General features: G+C 33.7%; 1 protein-coding gene across 1 annotated transcript; it reads right to left on the reverse strand.

The window, feature by feature from the left end:
- Nucleotides 1-211: 211 nt before the first annotated feature.
- LOC139489834 (uncharacterized) lies at nucleotides 212-4,776 on the reverse strand. The gene is made up of 2 exons (XM_071276680.1): nucleotides 3,922-4,776; nucleotides 212-307 (listed from the first exon to the last, which is right to left on the reverse strand). The coding sequence occupies exons 1-2, from the start codon at nucleotides 4,774-4,776 to the stop codon at nucleotides 212-214; spliced, it is 951 nt and encodes a 316-aa protein (XP_071132781.1).
- Between the last annotated feature and the right edge of the window lie 6,079 nt (nucleotides 4,777-10,855).

Genomic DNA, 10,855 nt, shown 5'->3' on the forward strand with positions numbered 1-10,855 from the left:
ATTTCGTATTCTGGCGAAGACGTCTATTTAGAATTATTATTCAAAATCATTTATATTATCACATGAGTGAAATTTACCATTCCAATTACTAGTAATATTGTTTTAGTTATTCAAAAAATCATTATAATTTGAAATCATAAGAGTTATAATTATAATATATACTTAATTTCCAAAGCAAAACTCTTATGATCTATCAATTTCTGTAAAATCATTACAAGTTTCTCTCAATTCTGTATAGATGCAGACCAGCTATTAATTTATCATTTATCCTAGTTTTTACATAATCTAATGACACTTTCATATTAGGCTGCAGAAACCATACAATTCGTTTGTTATTAAGTTATGTTATTGATTATGAAATTCAAATGATGTGAATCTTAGATACAGATATTTCCCCCCCAAAATATATCATATGACCGAACCGACAAATAACCTGGTCAAATAAGAATCCCGTTTTAACTATTTAAATGGTTAGTTCAACAAAGCTCGTAATATACTTTTGAAATTGATTTCTGGTCAAGTTTAGATTACCTTAGCCGTATTTGGCACATCATTTTGGAATTTTGGGTCATCAATGCTCTTCAACTTTGTACTTGTTTGGCTTTATAACTATTTTGATCTGAGCGTCACTTATGAGTCTTGTGTACACGACACGCGCGTCTGACGAATTGAATTATAATCCTGGTACCTTTGATAACTATTTAAACTACGTTTCGTCCCCAAGGGTATCCCCAGCCCAGTTGTCAGCACTTCGGTGTTGACATGAATATCAATGATTTTGTAATGTTTATAAATTTCCTGTTACAAAACTTTGAATTTTTTGAAAAACTAAAAATGTTCTTATCCCAGGAATAGATTACCTTAGCCGTATTTGGCACAACTTTTTGTTTTGGAATTTTGGGTCCTCAATGCTCTTCAACTTTGATCTTGTTTGGCTTTATAACTATTTTTATCTGAGCGTAACTGCTGAGTTTTATGTAGACGAAACGCGCGTCTGGCGTAATTAATTATAATACTGTTACCGTTGATAACTATTTGTCTCATAATGGATTTTTCTTAATCTTTAATTTTACTCGTGATTCATTGCTTATGTGATGATATAAGTTATTAATACGCTAGTTCAACAATATCCACTAAATTCAGATTTCATATTTTCTCTGCATATTTTTTTTTCAATCATGATATCAGAAAATCAATTTAAAACAAATATGAATATCTTTTTTTCTGGCATATGAAACTGTTATCAACTCTGACTCATTCTACATGCAATGCAAGAATAATAATAAAAAATGTACATAATTCATATTATTTATACATGCACCAACAGTTAGTTGCAAAGAAAATAAAAGTACTATTCATAGCTATAAAAGAGGGACGAAAGATACCAAAGGGACAGTCAAACTCATAAATCTAAAACAAACTGACAACGCCATGGCTAAAAATGAAAAAGACAAACAGAAAAACAATAGTACACATGACACAACATAGAAAACAAACTAAAGAATAAACAACACGAACCCCACCAAAAACTAGGGGTGATCTCAGGTGCTCCGGAAGGGTAAGCAGATCCTGCTCCACATGTGGCACCCGTCGTGTTGCTTATGTGATTACAAACCCGGTAAATAGTCTAATTCGGTAGGTCACATTCATGAAAGGGAAGAGGATTGTAGTTACGACGTAAGGAACATATCCGATATTATTTGTGAAACGGTTATTCCATAACGGCCAACCAACTCGTGATGGCGTCCGTAAAATTTACGAAGGGATGATTTCAACTTCACCATTTGGAACTCTTGGTTTAAGAGCTTCCTTGTGAGCAGTAACCCTCTATCAAGAAAATCATGATAGGAAATGCAAGCACGGGAATATCGTTTCAATTGGGAGATATATACCCCGTATGCAGGTACTGCTGGAATGTTGCTACTTAGAAATGGAAAGTTCACAATTGGAAAGCTGAAATCATCTCTTTTGTCGTAAAGTTTTGTTTTCAACCGACCCTCATTGTCAATTTCTAGATGTAAGTCAAGATATGAAGCCGACTTAACTGTATCTGTAGTATCCTTTATCTCCAATTCGATGGGATAGATGCGTTCCACATAGTCACCAAATTTTGAATTGTTTAGTGAAAGAACGTCATCTATATAGCGGAAAGTAGAGTTAAAGGATATTGCTAACTTCTTATCTTTCTTCCTAAGAAGTTCCTGCATGAAGTCAGCCTCATAATAATAAAGAAACAAGTCGGCAAATAGAGGGGAACAGTTTGTTTCCATTGGGATGCCGACAGTCTGTTGAAAAACACGCCCTCCGAATGTTACAAATATGTTGTCAATCAAGAAATCAAGCATCTTGATAATATCGGTTTCAGAGAATTTTTTGTTTGAATCAGAGTGATTCTTTACAAAGTATGATTTATCCCTCCCTAAGACAAGATACTTGTATCTACGTTGGCCATTCTTTTTTATGAAGCAAAGTAATACCAACTCTTTCAATTTGTCTTTTAGTTTGGAATGTGGAATACTTGTGTAGAGAGTAGAAAAGTCAAATGTTTTAATACTGTTACAAGATGAAAGAGAGTTAGATTGTATGTACTCTAAAAGATCTTTGGAATTTTTAAGTATCCACATCTGATTCACGCCACCTCTAGAATAGTCAGTTTCACAATAACTTTGAAGCCCGTCTTTGATTGCTGATAAAATAGATGTTAATAATTTAGAAAGAGGTTTCGTGGAGCACTTGGAAGACCCAGCAATATACCGTTGTTTGTAAGGACACTTATGTAGTTTAGGTATCCAATACAGTGATGGAAGATCCAGTTCTTCATCTTTTGTTGAAATACCAAAGGAACAAAGAACAGACCTATGATTATCCAGGATTTCCTCTTTGGTAAGTGTCGTGAGGGTATATGTTGAGTTTCCTAGTGAATTGTCTATACCTAATTCGTTTATCAAGCAATTAATATAGTGACTTTTACTGACAAAAACGATGTTATTTGGGACTTTGTCTGCGGGGACAACAACATATTTATCATGGAGGTCGGATAAGTGTTTAGCAACATTTGGGTCTTTAAAGATTGACGTAGCATGGGCATTGATGGACCCATTCAGTTTCTTGATTCTGATTTGTATTAACGACCTCACTGCCTTAATCCATTCGGATAGAGTGTCTACGTCTTCCTTTTCACGTTTAATAATATTCTCTAAAAGCTCCAATATTTTTATCCAAATTCGAAAGTATATTCAGATTCAGAAGATCCAGTTTAGTTTGGGACTTCAATATAACTTGATTTTTAGAGAATTGTTCTACTGCGTTAGGTACAAGTAAAGAAAAGTAAGCCTTTTTTGAAGCAGATGTTTTGGCTATCTTTGACTTGCTTTGCAGAGAATTTACGGAATATTGTAACGAATGTGATGTCACTGCTGTAAATATTGGTAGCAAGAATACAGTCGTTGCCATGAAGAGAAACAAGAATCTATGTCCTATGAACACAAAAACTAAAGCTACTGCTATAACGGAAAATAAAGAATATCCCCACAAGTGGCGAAACGCGGAAACAAAATGATTTGAACGTTTAAATTCTTCTTCAACGGCGCTTTGAGGTATCCAGTGTGTGTTGTTTGTTATAATTGCATGAAACGCACGACAGATCCTGACTGTACCAGTTACTGCTTCCGGTGTAAATTGCAAAATGGATGCTATCGTTTCTATAATAACTATTTTATACGTTTTACTATTGCAAGTTGCGAACTTTGGAAATATGATTACTAGAAACATAGTCACCGATATAGAAGCATATTCATTTTTAAAAATGCCAAACATATGAACAATTAGAAATAGTAGCAAGAGCGGCTTTACAAACATTTGTCTCAGCGCACAATGAGCAATAAATGAAAATACAAAATCGTGTTTTGAAATTGTTCTTACTGTAGGTTCAACAAAGTTTTTCTGGAATTTTCTTTGCAGACATCTAAGAGGTTTTCCTAAAATCTTTGGCGAGTAATACATCGCTAATAAAACCTCTCCTTTGTTCCATCTTCTTTCCCTTATACCCCATGTGACATAGTTATAGGGTGGAGCTTCCTTGAGCGGTATACTACCAACATACAAGACATTCATAATAGATGCTTCAAAAGAGTCATGGCTGAGAACATCTATTGGTACACGTTCGATCAATTTCGCTTTATATCCGATTACTTTCTGAATGTATAATTTGTTATTTATTAACCCTTTCCCGAAAAAGGACGAATGATCGAAAAGAGCGGTCATAGCATTCGTCAATGGTAAGTTGATTACTTGTCGCATCGCGTCTAAATGCATAAAAAGAGTGTCCCCTTTCTTACAATCAACCTCAATACCTGGTTGTATTATTCCACGATCCGGATTTCCGGCTGCCACATCCAATAGCTTGATAACAGTACCCTCTGGAACTGTTGTGTCGCCATCCAGAACTAATGTATAGTCAAACCGTTTTCCCACAATTCTCCCCGTATCGGCGGAAGTTTCAAATAAAAGAACTCCATACGTGCGTGCGTAATCGTTATACAATTCTCGATCACAGTACGTGTAGGCTTTCGTTTCCCCCTCTGATAAAAGGATGAGATCTTGGTATTGGCCACATTTTCTCAAAACTTTTGATAGTCTGTGAACGACCATAAAATTGTCCATTCGCTCTTTACAAATACTGTGGATATGAAATGATTTTAACTCTTTCGTAACATAATCTCTATATGCACTCCAAAAATTTTGAAGACGAGGTCCATCAATTTCATTGTAGCGCATTTTGCAAAATGCCATGCCTTCGAGGTACAATTTAGAATATATCATTCTTCGAATGTCATCGCGAACATAGAGCTCATAATCCTTAAGTTTTACATCCTTCGTTGCACTGACTAGAACGGCTGCGACGTTTGCGTGTAAATTTCCCATATATGCCTCAAACATATTTTGCATACATTCGTCTATATCGTTTTCGCACGTGGCGAGAAGATTATAATTTAGTATCAATTTTAATTTATGGTTCTTAGTAGAAACTGGTACTCGTCCATGTCCTCCAAGAGCAATACAAAATATTGTTTGCATGGGTATCTCTAATACGGTTCCCTGTAAAACCGCTAATAAAATAATCAAAATCACACCGGTGAGCCAATGGGAACGCTTCCAGTCAATGTTTAATGTATTTAAAACAATCGAAATAATTATGAAAAATATCCAAATTCCAAAATACAGAAAAAGTTTTAATTTATTTCCCATAGCTAAGTTAAACTCCTTAAATCTTTTATGCAATAATGTTGTAATCCCTGAGATTTGAATTTTTTTTTTTAATGTCGATCAGAATGAACGATTGTGTATCAAGCTTCTTTTCAAAACGAAAGGGTTAGAAACTTGACAGCCAACGTGGACCTATAATCTCCTTATATCAGTCATTCCATTTGATATTTGATTCTGAATTGTCATATCTAGTCATAACTGGTGTTGATTTCAAAGTAGTATAAATTTAAAATGTCAACGCTTTGATTTCAGACGAATTTGTTTTGCTCGTTCTTTAATACTTGAAATGGGTAAGCGGTTTCGGAAAATAAGAAAAAAATGCTGTTGGCTTTTATTTATCAAAACCAATTAAGTACAAAAATTCTATTACCAACTATATTCACCAAATGTTCAAATGATTTAGAAATAAAATAAAATGCCAAGACATAAAAATCATGTGTGTGGAGTATGGTTAAAACCTGTGGAAAAATAACCTTCAAACCGAAAAGGGATAGACATTTGGTAGCACCATTGCAATAATAAGTATTCATTTATTTGTGAAAATATTTACAAGGTAAAACGGTAAAATAAACAGACTTCCTTTCTTTCAATGGTAACGTTTGATTTGAAAACTGTTAGTATCTTCAATCACTAACGTGTTATTATGTCTACAAGTTTTCCCCCACATTCTCTGATTACATTAGCTCTAAACAGGAGTCTTTTGACATGAAACATGACAATCTTTAGGGAAGTTCCATCTCCGGTCCGGATTCTGTTCATCTATGGGGAGTAGGGATTTCTTATACCAGAACGGAATCTATCACTGCGCTGGATTGTTGATACATAGAAGTTAAGAAAAAGTTAAATAACAAAAATACCGAACTCTGAGGGAAATTCAAAGTGGAAAGTCCCTAATCAAGCGAATGGATAACAATTTGTTCTCTAAATGTAAGATAACTTTCTCGATTTTGATCACATGATGAATTTTGTTACTAATTGAATAAAAACGTAATTGCAGTAGAAGACATGAACATGTACTACCAACAAGAAGACAACGACAACATTCGTGACCGATTCCAGACTTATAATACTAACGTTGATTAACATATATTTTCAATCTATAATATGAAATTAAACAGACCTAAAAACAAAATGCAGTTGCACGAGTCCGCTTTCTATTTATATCTAAATTTATGTTTATATTGCTTATATGACCATCAGATGTCTTCTGAGGTCAACTCGAAAGTTAATTATTTGACGTTAAGACTAAAATTTACACGAAACGAAGCTACATGTTATTGAGCTCATGACCTGTAAATTGTTTATTATAGATTTTTTATAATTTGAATAAATGTTTTACGTGGTTATAAATCAAATATATAAATTCGAGTCAAATCGGTGAACATGAATTTAACAGCTAGTGCTCTTTTAAATTTCTATCCATTCGACCTGTAAATGACTAAGGAAAATTCAAAAAAAATATATCGTCTATGATATATAGGGTAAGGTATTGTTTTTGTGGGTTTTCTTTTATCATTAATGGTTATCAGTTTAGTGGCTGTAATGATATACATTCATCTTTTTGTATATTTGTTACATAACTTGTACTTATGAAATAAGAAATATGAAATACTAGTATGTTTCTCTTATCGTTGCTATCAGTGAATTAAATATCAGTCCCTACTTTGCATAAGATAAAGGATAAGAATAGGAATGTGTCAAAGATACAACACACTATGTTATTATCAAGTTATGATCTCACGATATGCATGGTGCAAAATTGGGGTGAAATCTCTATATAATTTGTTACTATAATAAATTTAATATTAAGGAGAACACAAACGAGAAATATTTTTCAAATGTAGCATCATTTAAAAAAATCTGGTTTCCTTTTTAGTTTAATGCTTTAATTTCCAAAGACGGCAAAGAAGACAACAGTGAAGACACACTAGAATCTCCATTGTTTGTAAAACAATTGAAAGGTCTTTCCTGTAAAAGTGATGTTTTCGTAATGTGCTGTGTACGACCTTTCGTTTGATAAACGATAAGCATACCTTCTGAAACTTTTCGCTTTTTACATTTAATGACCTCATCGGCTTCATTTTTGAGATCGGAAGTATGATATATGTAACACAGGGTAGAGGAGCTTTCATTTGATATGAGACAACGCCATGTTCTAGAAGTTAGATTTTTGCACTAAATAACCCTATCCAACTCATTTTTTGGATCGGTAATTTGATATTTCAAAGTACACATGACCTTTCATTTGATATAAAACAATCGTATCGTAAAAGAAAATTTATTGTTTGCACTCAATGACCCCATCCAACCATTTTTTGTGGGACGTCAATTTGAAATTTGAAATGTACGCTTTATGTTCTATCATTTGATATGCGACAACTTTACCATCTGAGAAATTTTAATTTTTTCACTAAATGACCCCCCCCTTTCCCCCTTCCCCCTGGGATGAAACAGAGGTTCAAAATTTTCATTTTTAAGTAGAGTTTAATGAGACCTTCAATTTTGATATATCAGATGACCCCATTTGACAAAGTGCCAAAAATGATGCAATATCAACTATATAAATAGAAGTTATGAAACTTACAAAGTCAATGAGAGCCGTGGTGTTGTGGTTAGTACATCGGACTACTAACACAAAGGTTCCTGGTTCGATTCCCGTTTGGGATGAAAATTTCAGGAACTCTATTTTCGGCTCTCCCTTGACACCATCTGCGAGTATGGTCTTGAGGAAACGATGATAGTCCGTCGAAAATGGCTGACCCGTGTTAAGAGAGAGCCATATCTCTTGCACGTTAAAGACACCCTTGTAAATTTCGAAAACGAGTAGTCGCACCCGCACAGTGGAAAGGGAATAATATAAGTTGCAAAACTTGTTTCCCAATCCACTATAAATAAATATGTTTAAACTAAACTAATGCAAAACATGAAAATTTCAAATTGATTTTTTGGGTGTTTTTTTCCATGGAATGTTTTCGGTATTTAGTCAAACATATAACTATGTTAACCTCTTCAATTTCTTAAACATTTTAAGTGATAAGCTGTTGTTGATTCAGAAATACATGCTGCCGCTCGCAAAATTGCAAACTGCATTATCTTTAAAACGACAATAGATATCTCAAATCTGTTAAATAATAAATAATCTACAGTTGAAGGACAACATTATAGAAAAAAATGGGACAATTCCAAAGTTCATCAATGTCACAATGAATCATCAAATATATGATGCAATACCAAACTTGAGAACCGAAAGTCGTTCATGGACTATGAAGAGACATGGAACTACCACCATTCAACTCAGGACTACTTGACCTTTCAAATATCACAAGGTCAAGGTCATTGTATACTGTGAAGGTCAAGGTGATATTTCATCATGAACTGACATTGACCTCAAATTGAAGGTCTTGAATTACTGATCATCTTTGCAGTTTATAGTAGGTTGATATCTGTTACCTTTAAAAAGATATACACACAATACTATACTTTTAAGAATCATCCCGTTGTAACTTTTGAACAGACGGTTTAACATTTTTGGCCTTATTGTATAAAATGTAGAGCTCGTCGAGGGGAACAATTTATACGCTGTATGTATGCAGCAAAGTCTTATCGTTTTCCTAATATGTAAGCTTGAAATTGCAGCGTAATTTTTTTTTGCACTCGGTTACCTTTGACCTTGTGTGCATTTTAAAGGTCACATGAATTAAAGATTATTGGTGAAGGTTCCAAGTCTCTATGACTTCTGGTTCTCGAAATTAAATTTTTCAAAAATTATTTATAATTTTTAAAGGGAAATAACTCCTTATAAGGTTTAGGAACAAAGTAATTGTTTATGTTTATAAACATTACCATCTGTTCTTGTACATGCTGCCTTTTTTAAATCGATTCTATCTCTAATACTTTAAAAAAAAATGCAAATAAAAGAAATTCCTTCAAGGGGACATAACTCTCAAAGGAGATGATGACCTCTTACGCAGTCTCATATGGTAATACATCATGATGAAATCTACCTCTGTCCAGATAAGTTTATGATATCTTTAAAAACAACGAGGTGGGGCTATGTCGAAGAATAACAATAAAAGGGAGATAACTTCTACGGGGGATGATGAAATCCTACACAGCCTCATCTGATAATACTTCATGAGATCTACCGATGGTCCATTGTCCAGATAAGTTTATGATATCTTTAAAAACAACGAGGGGGGGCCATGTCGAAGAATAACAATAAAAGGGAGATAACTTCTACAGGGGATGATGAAATCCTACACAGCCTCATCTGATAATACTTCATGAGATCTACCGATGGTCTCGCGTAGAGGAAAGACCTTGATAATTGAAACTTCGATGAATGAGTCACAACAACGGAAAATTATTGATTTCTTATCGTTTCCAATCGTTACCTGACTAGATAGAATAAAAATAACAAATTACTGTTAAAAAGTAAAATCACAAAAATACTGAACTCAGAGGAAATTCAAAAAGGAAATTCCCTAATCAAATGGCAAATTCAAAAGCGCAAACATACCAATAGAAAGGATAACAACTGTCATATTCCTGATTTGGTACAGGCAATTTCTTAATATGTAGAAAATGGCGGATTTAACCTGCAGGTTTTAAATACTTATTAAAGGTACCAAGATTATAATTTGATACGCCAGACGCACGTTTCGTCTAAATAAGACTCATCAGTGACGCTCAGATCAAAATAGTTATTCAGCCATACAAGTACAAAGTTGAAGAGCATTGGAGACCAAAAATTCCAAAATATTGTGCCAAATACGACTAAGGTAATCTATGCCTGGAATCAGAAAATTCATAGTATTTCGAAAAATTCAAACTTTTGTAAACAGGAAATTTATAAAATGACCACATAATTGATATTCATGTCAACACCGGAGTGCTGACTACTGACTGGTGATACCCTCGGGTAGCTAAACCTCTCTCTTGTTTGACAGTCGCACTGAATTCCATTATATTGACAACGATACGTGAAAACAAAACAGACATAAAAGATAGAAAATGTCAAAAATAGGGGTACAACAGTCATCATTGTGTTATAATCTTAATCACCATAAAAACAAACAAATATGTAACAAATAATCACAAAATGTCATATAGACCAAGTAAATTAGCAAAAATTAAAGACAAGAACACACAAATTTTACATAGTACAATAACACAATGTCGGGATATTTAAGTATAGAGACTCGTAAGATGTAAGTATCAAAGAACCATAATAAGGCATATAGACAAAGCACATTAGGGACTGTTCAATATTTATCAGATGGATGGGCCGGTGCAAAATGGGGCGGGGCAAGCACTTTTTTGTGGAAATATTTGGATGGGCAAGAACTTTTTTTAATATATATAGTAGATGGGCTAGAACTGATTTTATTTGAAAAAAATTTGCTTTCAATTTTATTGGTGTGGAGGAAATTCCTTTTGCAGGCACAAAAAACATAAGGGACATGGTCTCAACAATAATTTTCAGTTTATGCCAAATCCAGATAGTCAACTTTAATTTTTTTTATAACTTTTTCAAATCAACATGGATTTTCATAAAACTCTACAATTATTTCATTTATATATTGATCTT

This window comes from Mytilus edulis, chromosome 9 (assembly GCF_963676685.1).
Source record: "Mytilus edulis chromosome 9, xbMytEdul2.2, whole genome shotgun sequence".
Taxonomy (NCBI): domain Eukaryota; kingdom Metazoa; phylum Mollusca; class Bivalvia; order Mytilida; family Mytilidae; genus Mytilus; species Mytilus edulis.